At 41.5% G+C, this 23,168-nt stretch overlaps 1 protein-coding gene across 1 annotated transcript in view; it reads right to left on the bottom strand.

Moving 5' to 3' along the window:
* Window positions 1-23,168, bottom strand: part of PLEKHG1 (pleckstrin homology and RhoGEF domain containing G1) — a 241,478-nt gene that overhangs the window by 41,362 nt on the left and 176,948 nt on the right. The window contains exons 4-5 of the mRNA XM_032782441.2: window positions 11,495-11,595; window positions 4,525-4,594 (exon numbers count right to left, since the gene is read on the bottom strand). Coding sequence (XP_032638332.1) covers window positions 4,525-4,594; window positions 11,495-11,595 — 171 coding nt within the window. The remainder of the gene's footprint in view (window positions 1-4,524; window positions 4,595-11,494; window positions 11,596-23,168) is intronic.

The raw sequence follows: 23,168 nt of genomic DNA, 5'->3' as shown, positions 1-23,168 counted from the left end.
ACTCATTACTAATACAGACTGTTCTGAAGGCGAAAGCAAACAGAATTTGGCAGCAAGAACTTATAATGAGAATCTCACTAAGGAATTCAGTCTGCAAACCACAAAGTGATTCATAGGGCACCTGCGTGACTTTCCTGCTTCTCTGTTTCTTTTCTGCCCACTAAACAAAAAATGTCATTTGGGATACATTTCCCCAAATGATGGATCTTACTGATAGACAAGGTGAGTGAGGTGATATCTTTTATTAGACTAACGTCTGTTGGTGAGAGAGACAAGTTTTTCACCTTCCACAGAGCTCCTCTTCAGATCTTACTGGCGTCACTCCACAGCTTTACCAGAAGGCAATGCCAGGTTTTGGCCAAGTGGCAGCATGGCAGGGGGATTTCTTGGACAGTATCTATGTGCAAATGTTGTGAAAGTGCAGCAAAAATGGAGCCGACAAACGTGGGGTTAAAACGTAGTACAAATGAACGGAGCAGCTAGACAAGAAAATATAGCCCATACAGAACTGTGGGATAGGACAGGAGGACTAACTGCACCCAGGTTTGATTAGCCTGTGGGCTTGCTGCAAAACAGGTAGGTTGCCAGCCTGGACTGAAGTGAAACCCAAGTTAAATCACGTACCCTGAGCCATGCTTGTTAGCTTGGGCTTAAAGCACCCTCAAGGTCGGGTTAGATGTTTTTCTGTGTGGATGCGAGGGAGGCTGGGGAGGCACTTGGGCTACAGCCCAGGCTAACTTTGCAATGAAGACTAATCACCCCCCATCCACCCACCTCCCACAACCCAGAGCGCAAACCAGAGAGACTGAAGTTAACACTGAATTGCACACAGAAATAGCTAGGAAGCCAGCAAAGTGGTGAAATAATATGTTTCTGTAAATATTTTAAACTCGAGGAATCCCACTATTGTGGAACCTACAGACTGGCTAACTAACTGGACTATATCCTTTAGAGAATTCTGAAACCCAATTGTATCTTTGTGTGGAAGCTAAGATAACCCCTGGTCTATGCAACAGCAAGAGAAGGTCTGACCAAGCCAAAATTGTTATATTGACCTCTGCAATCACCAAACTAGATTTAAAGTGTGGTCATCTCTGCTTGGAGTCTGAAATCACCTTGTATGGGCCCATGAAGTTGCCATGAAGTGTGTGTGTGTTCCCTCACCAACCCAAAAGAGCTCCTTATATGGACTATGAAGCCTCCTTAAGGAACAAGCCTTGGCTACTTCAGTCCTACCTGTAAGAAAAACCTCAGTCAATTCAGCAAGGATTTCAGATGCAACAGAACAACCTGTACCCCTCAGCTACACCTTGCTTATGCTTAGCTCAACCCAAGAGTAACACACAAGGTAAATACTTTAAATCTTATTTGGAACAGGATGCCTCCTACACGTAATATCAGGCAAAAACAACCTCTCTAATCCTCTCTCAACTTTTGCTGCACTGTGGTTTTATATATACATAAAAAGCACTTAAGAAAATAAAGGAAAAAGGTAAAAGATGTGTCAGAGTGCAAGCATTTGTGGTGCCGATATGCTGAAGTCAACTGCCTACTTCTTCTCTTTTGTTACTGATCTTGGAAATTAAAAGCAAGTCTCCCCATCCTCATGAAATTGTTGGTTGTGTTTCAGAAGGGTACGTTCTAAATTTCTGGGTGCTGAGTGAGAAGTGCAGAGTGCCAGAATTAAACACTCCCTTACAACTCCTCACTTAAATGTAAATGTGTGGAATACTGAAGTCAGTCTTCTAATTAACATTGGCATTCTTACAATGAAAACGAGAGAGTGGGAGCTGGCAAGAAAATAAACACACACACTTTTATGTGAATAATTAAGCCATAGTTAAGCTTGCAATGGAAGTCTTTTATCACCCTCTGATTACCGTTACTAGCAAAAGCTAAAACGTTTCAGAAAACTAATGTACTGAAGGTAACATACTTCTCCTTCTAGATATACAAGCAGGAACCACAGCTGGTGTAATCTGGCATTTTGTCACTAGCTTCAACGGAACTACACCAGTTCATACCAGCTGAGGATCTGGCCCACAATGTATTAAAATATTGCTAGTCTCCATCCTTCAGGATTTTTTAAATTCTATTTATGATCTATGAACAAATGATCCATTGACAAACTGAGAGATAACTAAAAATACATAGAAAAATTATCTTTTGTCCCTTGCCAAACCATTGACAGCCTCTAGCAATAAAATACAAGGTGGTATGAACAGGTTTTTATTTAAATAATATTGTAAGTTATTATTAAATATTTATGTAGTATCATAGCTTTGCACGGTTCTTTTGTCAGTTAGTGACTTTTACATTATCAGCTGGTTTACTACCCAAGGTGTGTTGAGGCCAACAAACCTAAGCTGCTGTTTTAGTCTCTATTTACCCTGGACAGTCTGTATTTTGTTTAGTAAGATAAAGATTAAAATCCACAATCACTAGTCTTTGCTGAAAATGTGTTAACAAGTTCACAGTTCTCAGAGCAGTTGTATCAAATCATGGATTTGCACTTTTTAAAGACTGAATGCTTTCTAGATGAAATTCAAATGATCAAGTACTGTGTAACTGTGAGCCTATCTTCCTTTGTATATATGATTATGCAATGAAAGCAAAATTGTTATGTGGCAAATTTTATTTAGCACAGGGTCATATGATGAGTTCAAGTTCAAAGGAACTCAGTATGGTCAAATTTGGACCAAAGTTATATTTTGCAAAATGAAGCTTATTAAACGCGGGCGCACGTCAGCCCTAACACCATACATATTTTCATGAATATATTATCATCAATCCAATAAGCACAGGATTTTTACAACAAATCTCCTGCCTCCTATGCCCTAAAATGCTGTAGCATTACATAGTGTTTGAGAGCCTGAAAGTGAAATTGACTTACTATACCAAAACTGCTAAACTGAATAGTCTATTTTCATTTTCAAAGCTTAATGAAATGCAAAAAGTAAACAAAATATGAAAATAGTTGGAAGTAATTTTTTTAAAAAAATGTAAGGAGCTGGAGCCAGATCCAGAACTGTTGTAAATCAGCATAGCTCCATCAAAGACAATGAAACTTGGCCAATTTATACCACCTAAGGATCCAACCCATGAGGTTTAATGTGATAAATGTCCCCTTCCATGTTTATTTCAGATCAAGGTTCTTGCTCTGTAGCACATTTGGATCAATAGATCACCAGAGTCCCTTACGACACTATTCAACATATATAATTCTTTAATGAGGCAATTTTATCTGCATGATCCTAGGCTTGTAAGATACTAGAGACCCAGAACTGACTACTGGAATCTGCTGAGACATAACCAGAGATTACCGTACTGAATTCTACCCCAATGAAAACAGAATGGTGGGGTAATCTGGTTTAAACTCATAGAATTGTAGGACTGGAAGGGACCTCGACTGGTCTTCCAGCCAGTCCTCTACATTCAGGGCAGCACCAAGCATTATCTGGACCATCCCTGACAGGTGTCTGTCCAACCTACTCTCAAAAATCTCAAATGACAGAGATTCCACAAGCTTCCTAGGCAATTTATTCCAGTGGTTAACTATCCTGACAGTTAGGAAGTTTTTCCTAATGTCAACCCTAACCACCCTTGCTGCAGTTTAAACCTGTTGCCTCTTATCCTATTCTCAGAGGTTAACTAGAACATTTTTCCTCCCTCCTCCTTGTAGACAACTTATTATGTACTTGAAAACTCATTCTTTTTACTCCAAACTAAACAAGCCCAATTTTTTCAATATTCCCCCATAGGTCATGTTTTCTAGGCCTTTAATAATTTTTGTTGCTCTTCTCTGGACTTTCTTCAGTTTGTCCACATCATTCTTGAAATGTGGTGTCCAGAACTTGACACAATATTGCAGTTGAGGCCTAATCAGCATGAAGTAGAGCCGAAGAATTACTTCTTGTGTCTTGCTTACAACACTCCTGCTAATACATCCCAGAATGATGTTTGCTTTTTTCGGCAATAGTGTTACACTTTTGACTCTCGTTTAACTTGTGATCCACTATGACCCTCAGATCCCTTTCTGTAGTACTCCTTCCTAGGCAGTCATTTCCCATTGGGGGTGTGTGCAACTGAGTGTTCCTTCCTAAGTGGAGTACTTTGCATTTGTCCTTTAATTCTGTTTTTGCTTGTTATTGTCTGCAATTGTCTGGATGAAGTTAGGACTTCCTGGAATTTTGCTTGCTAAGACTTCACACTCCAAAACCTTCTGAGGCTGCTTATCCATCTGACCATTATCCAGTCGCTGGCCAATTATATAATCACCCACAGCATTTAAAAAAAAGGAAAAAGGGGAAAAAAAAGTATGAAAAGTGATCCAAAAACAGTGCATGGAACCCAATGGATAGAAAAGTGATTCTTCCCTTCTGTTTTGTTCTGCAAGGATTATCTTGTTGAAATCACCACCAGAAATCAAGTTTAGGTATTCAGAAGTTAATAAATTCATCTTAATCTTGCATACAGTGGCAAAGTGTTTTCTGAAGATTCTTGAAGTGAGATTTTATCACTTACCTTTGAGACAAAACATTCTGCAATAGCCACAGGGTCATTTTCACAGTTTTCCAAATCTTGCAAAAGTTCGCTAATAAAACAAATAAATAAAAAGGAAGAAAAATTTAACATTTTTACAATATTTTATACATATATACACACATACATATACACACACACGTGTTTCTTTGTCTCCTTTCACATTAAAACACCTATCGCTTTAAGCATTAATTATAACCACACCAACATTCATACCTACACATTTCTTGTTTCCTTCTGCAAACACACAACTGTAATTTGCATTTCTTCTATTTGTGCTATGTGTGTTATCCCCCTTCATTAGGCAAACTTAGTCATGCACAATTGTATGAAAATACTGATTTGCGTGACCATCCAATGGGTATCTGCCAATTCCACATGCAAAAAGTACTCGCACACAAATGTATGTCTAGAATTACATGCACCTGATTCAGGGGAGTTTCATTTTTGACACTATATTAAATGGTCAAAAAGCAGCACTTATACTACTAGCCAAATGAATTCAGATTTCTCTCTCTCAGGATTTTGTACTAGACCCCATCACCACTGCACTGGAGTGTCTTTCCCTTTAAAAAGACTTGCAAAGCAAAGTTGTTAGTGGATTTCATGGGATCCTCTGGTCTTGCCCCTTACCTAATTATGGGAACCCTGGTTGCCATAAGTTTGTTTTGGAAATGGGCTCTTGGAAATGACATTCCAGTATATATTATTTATAAACCACAAGTCACAACATGATCATGGGGTACTGAGATTCTAAGAGATGAACAAATTCTGTGACTACAGTCCCTTCCAACAAACTTGAAATATGCTGGCTGTAGTGATTCTATTCTACTCACACCAAAAGAGTTGGCCAGCAGTTATATGAACATCACTATTGATATTCAAATGTACAGTGAAATTTAAAATGCAGTGAAGCAAATGTCCTATAGTGTAACAATTGGCTCCTGACTTCCATATGTTCTAGGAGGCTAGAAATACGTAGCCTGATAGGAGATTGGGAGAAGTTCTCAGCTACTCTGAGAAGCAGGAATGTATTACATATACAGAAAGAAGTAATAATTCAGAGTAAAAAAAAAAAAAAACAACAAACCCTTATCTACCTTTAATAACTGGAAGAAAGAATCTTTTTCCTTGAAAGAAAGATATAAACTGGACCACTGGATGTCTTAGAAAAAAATAAAACCCCTAGAAGTAATACTTCTGACACTCCAAGTATGAATTCTTTCATAGCGTGAGCAAGGCATTGAGAGAGTATGGTCACTGTTGCACAAGATTCCATTCTTGAGGGCTGAGTCAAGAAATGGTTTGATCATTCTGATTTGTAATGTAAAACATAGAAAATGAAGGTGAAAAAATTCAAGCAGAGGAAGAAAGCCTCTGAGCTCTCTACAGTCTTCAACTTTGTTGAGCTCCAATGATAGTCACACTTAAAACAAAATTAGGAACAATAGTCTTAATCTCCTGTCAAACAAATTACTTATAGGACCTAACTGCCCTTAAGGAGATCCTTCTTTAGGTAACATTTTTGTCCTAGGTGAGAGCTGGCTTCTTGCACTGCAGTTTTGTGTGCAAAGAATTCTAAGCTTGCACTTGGAAGTTTTCTTCTTTCAGTTGACATCGATTCCCACATAACAAGAAAAGTAGTAACAGAACAAGGAGTCCTGACTTGTATTTTGCCCCTCAGACTTCCAAAAAGATCAGTGTGTCCAGTAGTCAAAAGAGTTGGGTTTTCTTCCCAGCTTCATCACCAACTCACTATGTAATTTTGGACAAGTAATTTAACCTATATGCCTCAGTTTCTCCATATGAAATATGGGGATAATGCTACCACTTGCTGATACTAGCTATCTGTAAAGCACTGTGAAATCACAAATTAAAGGTGCTGTAGTAATGTCAAGTTATTATTTTAATGACTGATTCCTGTTTTGCGAATGAGTTTTGGAAGTAATGCTAACTGTTCTGAACAGCCCCAAGAAATTCCTGTTGTCCAACAGCAGACACTCTCTTGAGCTATTAGAATACGTAAACACTCATGAGTTGTTACATATTGTTAGCTGACTTGAGGAAAAGCTCTGTGCAGCTCAAGAGCTTTTCCCTTCCACCAACAGAAGTTGATCCATTAAAAGATATTACCTCACTCACCTTGTTTCTAACACTCATGTTATCAGTTCTACTGATGCTGGCCTTCTCTAATTCTATATTATTTCTCTCAGAGGTGCCAGTGTCATTACCTATAAGATTCTCTACATTGCTTCAGTAGGTTCTAGGAAATGAACATCTAGAACATCAGCATTGGTAAGAAGGGCCTCCTTGTGGGGGAGTAGTATAAAATAGAGGAGTACTGCCTAGGCATTCTAATCTGAATAACTGAATCCCCTGTAATAATCCCCTCGCCTCCTTTGTTGCCAATCAGCAACTCAAGTTTTCATGTGGCAGTAGAGAGAGATGCCATCTTGCAAACTGCACCTGAAAGGGAACTAGAGGATTTGCAAAGTATAAAAAGGGTTACTACCCAAGTCCTACCTACCACTGTTACAGCTAGGCACTTGACTTGCTGAAGTGGCCTGGGGGAGTCCAGTGGCATGAGAAAGGAGCAGCTCTCTTAGCCTTGTTTGCCATATATGTTACAGTTTTCACAGATAACAGGAAAAAAACAGTCCTCAGTATTTGTGACACTCTTATACTCACTGGCCACAGACTTAGTGAGTGTACAGAACGAGTACTTTGAAGCAGCTAATATTGTTCTACCTAAATGACTGAAAGGAATCAAAATGGTGTGTGCTGTGAGTTATAGTCCAGTTTGGCTGACAAACCGGGAAGTACAGCAAGTGTTGCTATGGGCTGGATGGGCAACCATAACACAAACAAGTACTAAAATGCAGTGATCGAGAGGGAGAGAGAAACAGAATTCACAGATAGGTTTTCAATACAATATTTTCCTTTTACCTGGTCAGCTTTTTCACCATAACCTCGTTGATTAATTGGACTGAGCGTTGGTTTCACGGCAAAATACTGTGAGTGGCCTAGCTTAGGGGAAGATTTTCAGACATGAAGTGTAGTTAGACACCCAATTCCTATTGGAAAGTCAGTAGGATTAAACTCCCATTTGCGTCTTTGATAATACCTTGCATGCTGCATATCTTTTGATTCCACATGAAGTTAGGCATGCTTTTGTTATGTTCATCATCTGTAATCAACTTTCAACAAAGAAAGAAAGAAGCAGCTGAGGACAAGGCTTTTTTCCCCTTCCTGACCTGAGACGAAGTGGAACAGGGAGAGGAATGATGAGTGTATGTAAGGGAGCATTTTTAGTCTCCAGCCCAGTGCAGCAAGTGCAGACAAGTAATTAGTACTTTAATAGTGATTTTTCATTTTTCAAATGTTTTGACAGGATTATGCTGAAAACTTCAGGCTACCAGTAAAAAGGAAAAATCTAACGAGAAATACACCACCAACATAACCACATGTGGCCCAAATTCCTGTGGCCAAAATTACTTAGCAGACACATACTTCTCTTATGTCTCTTCTATTTTAAGATAAAGTTATTTTTTCCCCTAAGTGTGGCATCTAGAGTTATTTCTAAAAAATGCTTCTCTTGATAACAACCCAAATGATCTCAGCATGAAGATTACAGAGCAGGAATCATCTAATATGATATATTTATAGACAGTGCTCCTGCCCCAGTATCTGTATAATTGAATAGGAGGGTAATGGCAGGTCCAGACCAGCAGAGTGGTAGATACAGGATAATGCAGAATCCAGGTCAGCAGCTTTCCCTTAATTCCAGCACAGATTTGGGACATGATGGCCCCCTTCCATGATGCTTAGGAAAGGTTAGCTGCAGTACTCAAGAACACTTCAATTAGGATGACCAGATGTCCCAATTTTATAGGGACAGTCCTGATTTTTGGGTCTTTTTCTTATATAGGCTCCTATTATCCCCCACACCCTGTCCCAATTTTTCACACTTGAAGTCTGGTCATTCTAACTTCAATGCAGAATTTCATTTCAAGTTGTAGGTACAGTACCTGATTGGGGTGGGGAGTTTGTCTTAGATTATCTTTTACACTGAAAAGCATTTGTAAGGACTCCTCTGGGAAGGTGGGCCAGAGAAGCAAGGCAGCAGAAGCTGTTTAGGAGAGGATTTTTCTTCCCTGTGTATAGTGTGAAACAACATAAACTACATCGGAGAAAAAGAGTGGGGGTCTTCCTCCAAGATATGAAGCAAGACAGAAGGAACATATTCAGGTGCTCTCCCCTGAGAAATGGCAAGGAGAGCTTTCAAAGTAGAGGGGGCCATGACGCAAGCTCTGGAACTAGCATCAAAATAGCAACCTTGACAGTTGGTGCAGTCTAAAACTTAAGAGTGGTCCATCTACAAGAAGCAACTTGAACTAGATCACAGTCTACCAAGTCTAAATAAAGGCCACAAAATCCTAGTATTACAAATCCTTATGAAATCACCATAGATAAATCCTACCATGTGTGTACAATAACCACCCTTTAAGATTAAGTGACCGATTTTTATTTCTCTGAATACCCATAGGCATCAAAATCCACATTCCAGATGAATGGCCAAAGACAAGTTTGGAAAAACAAACTCACTTTGAAGCTATAAAATCACACACACACACAAAACTGCTAGCTCATAACTGCCAAATGCAACTTTTTTCAAATATAAAAATAAAACAAGCAAGCAGACTCTAGAGTGCATTCAAGACCTGGATGCTACATGCCAAGTTTCAGACGGGAGTAAATTTTTAACAGAGGAGAAGTAAATCCTTAAATCTGTACTGGGATCTATAATGAAAATGGCCAATCTTCAAAACCACAATTTCCACATAGAGCTTTAAATTGGGAGCCTTGGAAGTCATTAAAGATAAAATTTTTCCAAAGTTCTAGTAAAACTAAGTGTAAAGCACATGATGGGTCTCTAAAGTTGTAGCACAACTATATCTCCTCAAAAGTGATTTGAAAAGTTGTTTTTTTTAAACTTCTTAAGCTCTTGGTTAGCAATACTGCTATTCCCCTGCAACAGTTGACATGCTACTAAATAGCACATACACTAAACAGTTTTGCTGGAAAAACTGCATCTACACTAGGGGCTACTGCCAGCACAGTTCTGTTGGTCACAAATCACACTTCGTCCCATCCCTGACCTACATAGCTATGCCAGCAGAAGTTTGTAGTGTAAACCTTGCCCCACACAGAGTAGAAGGTGATGACTGACTTCCTCAGTATCTTGAGAATTCAAGCACTTTACCCAGTTTCAGACTGAGACGGGGTATAGACGAAGGCAAGCTGTCTGGAGGTCATGCCAAATAAGTCAAATATGAGGTTGGTAGATTGCAGAAAGGAACCTGAACATAGTGTCAGGATTATATGGGTCCCTTAAATTAAAGTATTTGTCTGCTGTTTCTTACTCAAATTGGGAAGTTGGGGTTCTTGCTGTTGGAGGATTAGGTGACAGCAATGGTCAAGATTATTTTTCCCTACATCTAACCAAGAAGTTATAATCTCAATACCATGATTTTATGGCTCCATCATCTTATGTTTAGGCTACTTCCATATGCTTTCCTTAAAGTTACACCTTAAATCCATTCAGAAGCTGAAGATGGAACAAGATGCAGCAACCTACTTAATGTGCAGGATACCATCCTGTGAGCACATTGCACCAGTTTTCCATGATCTACATTAGCTGCTTTGGGTTTCTGGGAGGAGGAGTTCCAGGCATTGGTTTTGTCCAATAAAGCCCTAATGGACCTTCCTGAGACTCCAGCTCTTTCCTTCTGATACTGCTCCAGCTATAATCAGCAGAAGCATTTTCATCTGGCAATCTATAGGGATGAGGTCTATTGACAAGGATATTCTCTGTGATGAACCCTCAGCTTCAGAATTCACTCCTCCATTTTGGTTTGAGAGAGTCTGAATCTGATGACCTGCAGGGCATGAGGAAAAACAACTATTTTGGGCTTTCTGGAGAAATAAGCAATGGGCAAGGGAGTTGGAGTGGAGGACACCAATATGAAAAATAAAGTTTGTTTGTTTTGTCTGGGGGAGGGGGTTGTTTTTGGTGGTTGACCCAGAGTATACAATCATAGAACATCAGGTTTAGAAGGGACCTCAGGAAGTCATCTAGTCCAACCACCTGCTGAAAGCAGGGCCAATCCCCAACTAAATCCCCAAATGGTCCCCTCAATGATTGAACTCACAGCCCTGGGTTTAGCAGGCCAATGCTCAAGCCACTGGGCTATCCCTCCCAGTGAAATTATGCTGCTAGATTCAATGATGTTTTCAAATGTTCATGAATAATAGTGGAGCATGGGATAGAGGTTTTTTAAACATTTTATTATAAAAATGAAAATTAGCTTGAGGTGGTGAATTCTGCGGGTAGTTCTAAGCAATAAAGGAAGAACTAATTCTTAAACATTGATATTTTAAAATATAATTTATTTGTATGCATTGTTTTGCAACTTGAAATAAACTTGGCCAAATGCTATCTATATCGTGCCAAATTTCTTTCCTTTGTGGGATGAAACTGCATATGGGACAGGAAATTAAGAAGCAAGTTTCAGTTTGTAGCATTTCCTCTAAATGTTCAGTCAGAACTGGCAGGGTTGTGGTTCTGTGCCTGCAGATGTTGCAAGACCTGCACAACCTGACAACGCCCGTCAAGAGTAGAGAAGATTTCCTCCCCTCCAAAAACAGAAAGGAAAATACACCGAAAATGGAGGGAAATTTTTACTTATACAATCAGCAGCTAAAATTATCATGATGGGGATAGATGACCTAACCAGAAACCTGAAACAAAAATTGCTGAGTATCAAAGAAATATCAATTTCTTATTTTATATTCATTGGGTGTACCAATCCAGGAGAAAGTATTTGTTTGTTTTTTCCCCCCCCTAATACAGTCTCCTCCCTTGTTTTCACTGTGTCAAATATTAACTTGCCTGTTGAAATGGTAGATATCTTGTATGTTTCCAAACAGGGCTGATCGTTCTTCTGTCCCCAGGGAGAGCTTGGATTGGTCAGTGATGCAATCAAGGTAGTCCTGTGAAATAAATGAGAAGTAGGCCTTAAACACTCCGGTTCTTTTCTAGATCAGTAAGTGGAGCTATCTTTAATTGTGCAAGAGATGAGTCCCTTCCTATCAGTTTCACATTATTATTACAGTAATCCCCTCAGTAGCTCTTCTGTGAACAGTCAGTCATTCTATTATGAAAGATAACAATACTTATCTGTTCACTCAAACCAAGAAAATTACTAACAATTGAATGCTACACTATATTGCTTACCTTGGACAGTGTAAGTTTTTTATAGCTACAGACATACACATTTCATCCATGACAGTTGAATTGTCTCGGTTAATTACTCAATAAAGTCAATGATGTTCTTCCACATTCATTTTCTTTTTAAAATTGGGGGGTTTTAGGATATTTTTTGAGTGAGTTATACAGGTAACACACCTGGATTTAATAGTGATTCCATGACTAGAGGCTTGGAAAATGAAACCGTTTCAAAGCTATAGAGAGGATTTGTTTTTAATCCTAAAAGGAAGAAAATGCACTCACCACCAGTTTGTACAGGATAGAACTGCTATATTTTTTATCCATAAGCACCCAACTGATTCATGTGGACTGCTAAACTGAATGTTACATTGACATATACTCTAGCTAAGATTTATTTTCATGTCTAGAAATATGGTTTATTTAATGGCATATAAACTAGATAACTTAAAACAGTCAGGACAGCATTATTCTTGCAGGGTAATAGCTGCCAAACTCTTTCTCGGGTTCTGATAAGGGCTCTACTCCCCAATGTGTCACCTTTCATTATTGTGCAGCTATAGTACTAAGGCTCCTCGGATAAGGGCAACCAAATCCACAGAGCTGTTTAGCAGAGCATAAGTCATAAAGCAAGGAACCCAGCGTGTCACTACAACATTTATAAAGAAACTCTGCAGGAGGAAGGAAAACAATAAAGGAAAAGTGAAAACAGCTGAAAATATGAAATGAAAATAAATAAAAGGTCCCTTACCCTGGGGTTAGACAACGTGGTGTGGCACCCTACCAAAATCAACACAACATTCCACAGCACTAAAAGGAAGGAACCCTGTGAGATGTCTGCTAGACCATGAAAATCTTTACAGTATAATGACATTCCAAAGACAAACAACACACATACAGGACCAGATTCATCCTCAGTGTAAATCCAGTCAAGACAAATGATTTACATCAGGTATGAATTTGACCTTTGGCATTTAAATGCACTCACAAGGAGTGTTTTGAAATACAGAACCTGAGTCTCCATTCAGTGATCTCAGTTTCCCACTCGTGGAACTGCACTGGCTTCAGCACAATCACAGGTGTAAGAAAAATCAGGTTCGGTCATTCCTGCTCCTTTTTGTTATACCATTCAGTCATCTGCATTGCCTCCTTCACTTACCTCACAAATTCCAGTCCCACATTCTTTCTAATTAAATGTATCATTCACCAGCACTATCTAAAAATAGCATCTAATTTCCAATTGGTACAGTTAGAAAACGATACTACTCAAAGACAGCTTTGTAAGTGGCAGGCAGCAAGTAAACAGCATAGCCTTTATTCTTCAAAAAGCCATGTCACCTCTGCAAGGCACAGCCCTACCCCACCACCACCTCTAGCAGCCTGCAACCTCATAGTCCAAGTCTGTTCTTGAAGTATGTTTGCATAAGTCCTCGGAACAAAGTCCCTGAGGCTTTCTAAACCCTATAAGGGTATGGCTACACTTGGTAATGTACAGCACTGGGAGTTACAGCTATGTTTGTACAGCTGTGTAGGGACAGCGCTGCAGTGTGGCCACACTGACAGCTACCAGCGCTGCAGTGTGGCACATTTGCAGCGCTGTTGAGAGTAGTGCATTGTGGGCAGCTATCCCACAGAGCACCTCGTCCCATTTTGGCGCTGTGGGTTGTGGGAAGGGGACGGAAGGGTGCGGGTCATTCCGCTTCCTGTCCCAACGCCCCGTGGTGCATCGCTACACATCCCAGCAGTTTGGTGCCATTGAGAGTCTGCAGCACGATTTCTGTTAGAAATGGAGCCCGAGCTGCTGGGGACTTTGCTGATGAATGTCACCAGCACATCACGTTTGGCAGTTGAGCTATTCCTTCAGCTCCAAAGTGACAATGAGGAGTCCGACGACGATATCGATTCGCCTGACACGCGTGACACTAAATTGCTTGTGGCAGTAACGGACGTGCTCAGCACCGTGGAACGCCACCTTTGGGCTCAGGAAACAAGCACTGAGTGGTGGGATTACATCGTCCTGCAAGTCTGGGATGACGAGCAGTGGCTGCAGAACTTTCGGATGAGAAAAGCCACTTTCATGGGACTGTGTGCTGAGCTCGCCCCAACCCTGCGGTGCAAGGACACGAGATTGAGAGCTGCCCTTCAGCGGAGAAACGGGTGGCTATTGCAGTCTGGAAGATGGCAACTCCACACAGCTACCGATCGGTCGCGAACCAGTTTGGAGTGGGAAAGTCGACCGTTGGAATAGTATTGATGCAAGTTTGCAGGGCCATTAATCTAATCGGCATCCTCTAAGAAGAACTGTGACTCTGGGAAACGTGCAGGACATTCTGGATGGCTTTGCACAATGGGTTTCCCTAACTGTGGCGGGGCGATAGATGGGATCATATTCCTATTCTGGCACCACCCACCGTTGCACATCTGAGTAATTAATCAGAAGGGGTATTCTATGGTTTCTCCAGGCTTGTGGATCACCGTGGACGTTTCATTGACATTTACCAGGATGACCTGGAAAGGTGCATGATGCACGCATCTTTCGAACAGTGGCCTGTTCAGGATAGCTGCAGAACAGGACTTTTTCCCAGACCGCAAGATCACAGTAGGGGACATAGAAATGCCCATTGTGATCCTTGGAGCCCCGCTTACCCATTACATGCCTTGGCTCATGAACCGTAATACGGGAAGCTTGATAGGAGCAAGGACGGTCGAACTACAGGCTGGAGCCGGTGCAGAATGACTGTGGAGTGTGCTTTTGGCCATTTAAGAAGGGCGTTTCTTTATGGAACCTAGACTGGGGGAAGCGCATCCCCGTGGTTAATCCGCGTGCTTCCACTCCTAATATGTGAAGGAAAGGGTGAAACATATCCGGTCAGCATGGACCCTCCGAGGTTCAACGCCTGGAGGCTGAATTTGCCAGCCAGAGAGCAGGCTTACTGAGAAGGCCCAGCCACAAGGGCTTCAAGGATTAGGGATGCTAAGGGAGCAATTTGGAGGCTGAACCCCAACATAATGTTTTCGGTGCCTTCCACAGCAGGAAGTGCAGTGTTACAATGTTTGCAGTGCCTGTTTTCCCTTGGGGTACAGTTTTCTATCTCTCTATATAATAAAAACTGTTTAAAGCCAAGAAATCCTTTATTAAAAATACACATAAAAGGGCAGGGGTGGTAGGGTGCTGAACTGATACAGCAAGGTTTGACTATGTCCGCTGGTTCTTGTGCAAGCCTGCTGCACTTCAGGAGTAATATGCTGCATGGTGATGGGGTTTAGTGTTAGATAAGGTCGTAGTTCTCAGGTGGTAGGTGAACTACAGGTGTTGGGGCGCTGGTGGCGGTGAGAACAGAATGTGAGAGGTTTGAGCAAACAGTGGGGGCACAAGGGAGAGAGCTTTGGGATGGAGGCGGGTAGCACGGTAGTATCGACTGCATGGCTACCAGGACGCAACAGTCTCCTCCTCTATCTACTCACTGCTTTGGCTTTTATTGTACCAATCTTTCTCCTGTTTTGTGTGTCCCGCCACTGATGGCTCTCTGCTCCAGTCTGCAGGCTCTTATTCTCTCTGGCATACTGATTCAAACTTGCTTCACCAAATTTCTTGTGGCTTTCCTTGTTTCTCCCTCAAGTTCTGTAGTCTTTCAGCAGCCGTTGATAGGGCCGGAATTCAAGGACACTTAAAAAAAAAAAAAAGAAAATAGAAACATTTATTACAGAGGCGCTGCTGTTTATAATCACATGAAGAGTTTGTAGACTATTGTAGCATCATTTTACACACAGCAAACATAGCACAGAGAGCCACAGGCAGCGAAGAAATGCGGGATAATGGGAATGAGGATTAATGAATCGATGTTCTGCCCACTCCCTGGGACGGGGAGCTGCTGAGTCAGCGGTCTCTGTCTTATTTTTGTGCATGGGAAGCAGAAAGGCAGCTGGGGGAAGTGCACTGAACAGTATCCTACATTTCCACAGGATTTGATCCTGCCAGATATAGCGCTGCCCGTGGCACCTGGGAAAGACGGAGGGCTTCTACAGCAATGGTGGATCCGCCCTGGTCTGCTATGCAGCTTGCCTGTGTGCAGCATGCCCCCATCCCACCCCTACGCACAGTTGGCGGCGGGACGTTAGCGACTGGGACAAGAACCACGTGGCCTCCCTATAACCTTGCGCAAGCCGCATTACCCATGCTCTGCTGGACACTTTTGACGAGTATAAGAGGCCGATTACTGCACTTTGATAACCAAATCAATGGGCCTATTCCACATCTAGGCATGCATGCAGGCAGCCATACTCCCTCCCCCTCTCCCACAACATTTCCCTCCTTAAAATAAAAGCTGCTTACTGGAACCACGCTCCTCTGCTCTTCTGCACCAACAAGTTCCAGCTGACTGCGACTGCTGCTTCCTCCTGGCTTGAGAAGAGCTCCTGCGGGATGCCTCCTTTACTCCGGGTGTCTCCCACACCTCAGTAGCATCACGCGCGTTTCCGCTTACACCCTCCCCTTCCTCTGAACTGTCCAGCATGGTCCCGGATTGGGCATGGGTTCACACCCAAGTTTATCGCATCCACTCCTTGTAAAACGGCAGCGTCGTGGGAGGCAGCACTTGGCGGCGGTTTCCGCACGGCTGTGCAATAGGCACTCCACAGCCCTTACTTTAACCCTGCACTGCCAACGCGTCCCGTCATGGCCCCGTTTCCGCATGACTTTGTAATCTGCATAGGAATCAATTCAACGGCTGGAGCGAAGCGTGATGCACAGCTTCCTCACACCCAAACCACTGATGAGTCCTGCGCTCTCAAGTGATCATGCTGGCTCGTTTAGGCAGAGGCATGGTCAGTGATTGATTATGATTGCTCAGCCAGGTGTGGAGTGGCAAACAGGAAGGGGATTTTTAAACTCCCGGCAGTTTAAAGGGCAAGTCCCGGAGCCCAGGCAATGGAGTGCAAACGATGGCAGAGTGGCTGAAAAGGATGCTGGATACTCCTTAATACCCTGGAGGCCAATAACAGCGTTTTTTGCCACACTTGAATGAGCAGCGTGCTCAACCAGCGCTGGAATCGCTACACCCCAAGCAGACCAGGTGTACAGCCAGCACTGCAGCCAGGGAGTTGCAGTGCTGGCTGTGCTTTGCAAGTGTGTACACAGAGTGAGTTGCAGCGCTGTAACCCCATCACCAGCGCTGCAACTCTCCAGTGTAGCCAAGCCCTAACCGACCTTCTGTTTTTACTCAGGAGCTGCCTAAGAATAGGCAATTTAAGAAGTTTGGTGGGGCAGCTTAGATTGCTGCATACAGCACTGTAGGTCAAAGAGCCAGAAGCAAATGCAAAATAGAGCTGCGATGGACTCTTCCAGCTGTAGTTTTAACTTGTGGTTCTTTTCAACAAAATATAAAGAATGAATGAATGTAATAAATTAACCTTCCCTGCACTACAGTAAAAGCAATCATGCAAAAATGAATAATATGGAAATCTCAGGCATAATTCCCAGCCTTTAAAAATGTTTAATGTTATTTTTAGTACCGCAGATTGCAACAGAATCCTGCTGTTACATGACAGAACATGTTTAAAACAAACCAACAAAAAACCACACGTTTTTACTGAATAAAGGAAAAGTTTCTTCTGCACATTAGTGCTATCTTACCTGGTGGTCCATTTCCCCCAAAGAGGAATATTCCACAAATACTTTTACTTTTTAAAATTTTCTTGTAGCCAGTGTACAGAGAATGACCTCAGTTTTGTGACTTTTTTCGCATCTCATCTAATTATACTCCACATATATCTCACATACCCACACACTCTTGTGTCCATCACCAATTCTTAGTAGGGAATAAAAAAAAAAAAAAGGCTTTGCAAAAAAACCAAACCAAAACAAAACACATACAGGTTAACCTGAGTTGGTTGGTGATTTGGCTGCTGTCCATTGTTTGACTAGCCTATGTTTTGATACAATGAAACTCCAGATTCAAAAACTGCTTTTCTCTTTTGAGAAATTTTCCTTATAGCTACATTTTCTCCCTTCCCCCAAATTACTTTAAAGAGAACTTAGGAACTAATTGTTCTATTTTTGCTCTTGCAGATTAATGTGAACACAGTGCACCTGTTAAAGAAGATGACAGAGTTAATGAACGGTATATTACCTACTTTCAGGGAACCACTGAGACCCTTGGGACTGCTTTCATAATCCTAATGTCTTTTGATGGTACTGCATTCACAGGCACAACTCTGCAACTATGAAAGTGATGTTCAACAAAGCAGAAGAGAAAAGGGGAGAGAGAAATCCTGTCCAAAACCTGTCTCCCTCAGATCATCCAGATTTTTTTAAACTAGAGGGATGAAATTTATTTTTCCCAATTAAAAAAAAAAAACACGTATTTTCTTTTTTCCATTTGTCTGAAACGAACTTGAGAAAAGAAAGGAAAGAACATTCTCAAACTTTTTTTTTTTTTTTTAAGCCAGACACACACGTTATAGGTCAGAACAGGACATCTGGGGAAAGCTTTTGCCAGCTTTATTAACAGCAACATTTACATTTCAGTAGCACCGAGGGGCCAGCCAAGTCGGTGCTGTACAAACATACAGCAGCAGGTAGTCCCTGCCCGAAAGAGCTGTCAGTCTAAACAGGACGAGTTATAACAGGTGAATGAAGCAAATAGGCAGGCCAGGGTGAGAGTGGGGGGTAAAAGGTGAAAGGGCAACAAAAATAGGATGTATGCAGTTCTTAGCCAATCGGGAGCAGCTGTCACAATTCACCACCTGCCTAGCCCTTTTTTCTGGCAGCTTGCTTTATGCCTAATGGAAGAGATTAATTTTGAGCAATCTTCACAATGTGGCTTTGACAAAGGCCAGGCACTTGCATTAGTAGACGGAGTGCACCTTAAGCAAATCTCTCCCTAGTTTACATCAGCTTTATGAACTCATTCCGAAAATAAATGTGGTATTAGGATGCAAACCTTCAGAGGGTCAATGATGCAAGCAGATCAAAGCTTCACAGACATAATTTCCCATCTAATTTTAATGACCTCTTTAGAATATGATACTTTAACCCCAAGTCAGTTACTGAAATCTACTGCAGCATACTGCTTATCAACAGCTGTAATCACCTGAAGCCATAATGAAAGGTTTGAAGCTCTCTGATAACACGCCAGGCTGCCGACATAATGATACGGTGCAGAAACCAACAAAATTTATTAGGACTGAGCACAAGGCTTAATAATTGTATTTGTTTCTTGTCAGCACTCATGGCCTCCACTGCCTGCATGGAGCGCTTTGTTTGTAACCTTTGCCTTTATTGCTGTTTTATTCCCTCCCAGAAGGTACAGCAAAACATATACTTCGCTTTATGAAACAAAGAAGCCTCCTTGAATTGATTTATGGAGCAAGGATTGCTTTAATGACATCACACAGTATTATAGTCCTATTTCTTCAAACTTTCCCACAACTAGAAGAGTCATGCCAGGTTCCCTTTAAGGATTGCTCTGCGTTCCTTGCTGGGTTTGACATTTTCTCCATCCATCTTTCATCACCCTTCAAATCTATTGAGAAAAAAATCTCCTAAAAGCTCTTGTCTCACACTTCCGTCTCTTCCTCCACAATCATGTGAGAATGACCTGCAGGGCTATGAAAAGGAGATGGAAACTAACTTCAGGTTATCCAGTAAATGATCTGCAATTAGGAAATGGAATAAACTGTCAATTTGTAAGAAAAGAGCTTTGTGCAGATTCATATATTGAGTAAACCAAGTTTTTGAAGTCCAAACCTCAGGGAACTAAGTGCCAATTAACTGGTGGCACTTTTACCAAACTAATCACCTATGCATTTCTTGCACGTGGAGCTATTCCACTTAAAAAAAATAGCCTTAGAATAGACTGCTTAGATTGCAGACTTAAAATATGGAAATACCTATTGCATAGAGTAGTGGTTTTCAATCAGTGGTCTGTGGACACCTTGGAGTCTGCAGACTATGTCTAAGATTTCCAAAGGGGTCCGCACCATCATTTGATATTTTTAGTGTTCTGCAAATGAAAGACAGCTGAAAACCACTAGCACAGAGGGAGGAACTAGATTACCAACACACACTGCATAGAAAAGATATGGTTTCATGCCTTTGTTTTGTAAGATATATTCAATTTTATTCAGCTCTGCAAGAAGTTACATGAACATTAGAGAGGCTCCCAGTTATCCATTTATAGGATGGACTGAACATCTTTAAAGAAGAGGATACAAAAGACACAGGTCAATGGGTAGAACTGCTTCAAACAAAATAACAATGTAGACATTCTCCTTTCTGAAAAGGAAAGCACATTAAACATATATGACACGTGTTGATCAATGTCAATATTAAAATGATTCTTACTCACAAAATAAAACCAGATATCAAATTCACAGTCATCCTCTTCAGACAAAGGCCTGAGGTAGGAAAAAGCAGATTGACCATACATTTTGCCTTCAATGTCTTAGTTTCTCATTCAACAATTGAGGGGCCTTCACTGCAAACACTCTCCTCCAGCCCCCAACATGCTCATATCTAGGGATTTAGTAAGAATGCCTCAGCTGACTTGAAGTGTTGTAGCAGCAAGTAGGAAGATAGATGGTAGTGAGCAGCCAAGACTTAAACCATATATGTCAATATCTTTAATTGCAGCTGAAAGCAAGTGGAAAGCCAGTGTAGCCTTTGGAGAATTGTCATAACATGCTTCCCGTGACTAACACTGCCAAGCAAGTGGGCAACTGCCATCTGCACCAGCTGCTTATTTTGTGTATATATTTTATCTGGCACCTAATGCCACAGCTTCTGGATAACATACAAAGATTAAAAACAATATTGACAAATATGTTGGTCACATCAAGCAGGCAGAATAAGACAGCTGAATGCTGCATTCATATGAGAGCAGCTCCTTACAATTAAAATAAAGTACAGTGAAAATGCAGTTTTAAGTAATTCACAGGTTTGCACCTTGTTATTATATCCTATTTGCTTGACTAGAGGTATCAGTCTAAGGGTTAATTTTATAAATTGTTTAAATCAATCCAGTCCTTTCAAAAACCAAAACTATTGAGTTATGACTTCTCATAAACAAAGGAATTCTCTCTGTAATATACTCACTTACACTGGCAGAAGACAGGTCATTATTTTAAAACAGCTCTCGCTTACTCTGTAGTTGATAATGAATACACCTGCTACATAAGAACAGTCATACAGGGTTAGATCAATGGTCCATTTAGTTCAGGATCCTGTCTTCCAACAGTGTCCAGTGCAGGTGCTTCAGAGGGAACGAACAGAACAGGTAATCATCAAGTGATCCATCCCCTGTCGCCCATTCCCAGTGTCTGACAAATAGAGGCTGGGATACTTCAGAGCATGGTTTTGCATCCAGGCCCATCCTGACTAATAGCCATTGATGGATCTATTCTCCATGAACTTATCTAGTTCTTCTTTGAACCCTGTTATAGTCTTGGCCTTCACAACATCCTCTGGCAAAGAGTTCCACAGGTTGACTGTGCGTTGTGTAAAGAAATACTTCCTTTTGTTTGTTTTAAACCCACTGGTGACCCCTAGTTCTTGTATCATGAGAAGGAGTAAAACAAACCTTTATTTACTTGCTTCACACGAGTTATGATTTTATAGACCTCTATCACATGCCCCCTTCGATGTCTGTTTTCCAAGCTGAAAAGTCCCAGTCTTATTAGTCTCTCCTCATATGGAAGCTGTTCCATAGCCCTAATCATTTTTGTTGCTCGTCTGTACCTTTGCCAATCAGGGCCGCTCAGAGGGGGGAGGCAAGTGGGGCAATTTGCCCCAGGCTCCGCAGGGGCCCCCATGAGAATTTTTCGGGGCCCCTGGAGCGGGGTCCTTCACTCGCTCTGGGGGCCCTGGAAAACTCTCGCGGAACCCAGGCCCCTGGAGTTTCTTCCACTCTGGGTCTTTGGCGGCAGGGGGTCCTTCCACTCTGGGGCGGAGGGACCCCTTGCCGCCAAATTACTGCCAAAGCGGGGGCCCCCCGCTGCCAAAGACCTCAGGCCCCCTGAATCCTCCGGGCAGCCCTTTTAACAGTTCCAATATATCTTTTTAGATATATCCAGATCTGCATGCAGTATTCAAGATGTGGGAGTATCATGGCAGTAAGACATTTTCTGTCTTATTATCTCTCCCTTTCCTAAGGATTCCCAACATTAATAGCTTTTTTGACTGCTGCTGCATATTGAGTGGATGTTTTCAGAGAACTATCCACAATGACTCCAAGATCTATCTTTTGAGTGGAAACAGCTAATTTAAAACTCATCATTCTGTACGTATAGTTGGGATTATGTTTTCCAATGTGCATTACTTTGCATTTATCAACATTGAATTTCATCTGCCACTTTGTTATCCCATTACCTAGTTTTGAGAGATCCCTTTGTAACTGTTTGCAGTCTGCTTTTGACTTAACTATCTTGAATAGTTTTGCATGATCTGCACATTTTGCTACGTCACTATTCACCCATTTTTCCAGATCATTTATGAATATGTTGAATAGTACTGGTCCCAGTACAGACCCCTGGGGGACACCGCCATTTACCAATCTCCATTCGGAAAACTGACCATTTATTTCTATTCTTTGTTTCCTATCTTTTAACCATCTTTACTAATTCATGAGAGGACCTTCCCTCTCATCCCATGACAAACGACAGTATCTCTTCACTTAACGTTGTAGTTATGTTCCTGAAAAATGCTACTTTAAGTGAAACAATGTTAAGTGAATCCAATTTCCCCATAAGAATTAATGTAAATGGGGGGGAGGGGGGTTAGGTTCCAGGGAAATTTTTTTCGCCAGACAAAAGACATATTTTATATATATATATATATACATACACACACACACACACACACAGAGCGTATGAGTTTTAAACAATTTAATACTGTACACAGCAATGATAATTGTGAAGCTTGGTTGAGGCAGTAAAGTCAGAGGGTGAAATATTTCCCAGGAAATGCCTTACTGCTAAATGATGAACTGGCTAAGCCCTCAAGGGTTAACACGTTGTTAATGTAGCCTCACACTCTACAAGGCAGCTTGAATGAAGGAGGGGAGAGAGCATGGCAGAGAGAGACAGACATTGCCCCTTTAAGTACACTGACGCCACTCTAAGTACACTGCCTTTTTAAGTAGATCAGCAAGTTGAGAAAAAGACGGTTACTCACCTTTGTAACTGCTGTTTTTCGAGATGTGTTGCTCATATCCATTCCAGTTAGGTGTGCGCGCGCCGCGTGCATGTTCGTCGGAGAAACTTTTACCCTAGCAACACTCGGTGGGCCGGCAGGTCGCCCCCTGGAGTGGCGCCGGTATGGCGCCTAATATATACCCCTGCC

The sequence above is a fragment of the Chelonoidis abingdonii genome, chromosome 3 (assembly GCF_003597395.2).
Source record: "Chelonoidis abingdonii isolate Lonesome George chromosome 3, CheloAbing_2.0, whole genome shotgun sequence".
Classification (NCBI taxonomy): domain Eukaryota; kingdom Metazoa; phylum Chordata; order Testudines; family Testudinidae; genus Chelonoidis; species Chelonoidis abingdonii.
The sequence above is the reverse complement of the archived record's forward strand: the minus strand, read 5'-3'. Positions and strand labels throughout refer to the sequence as shown.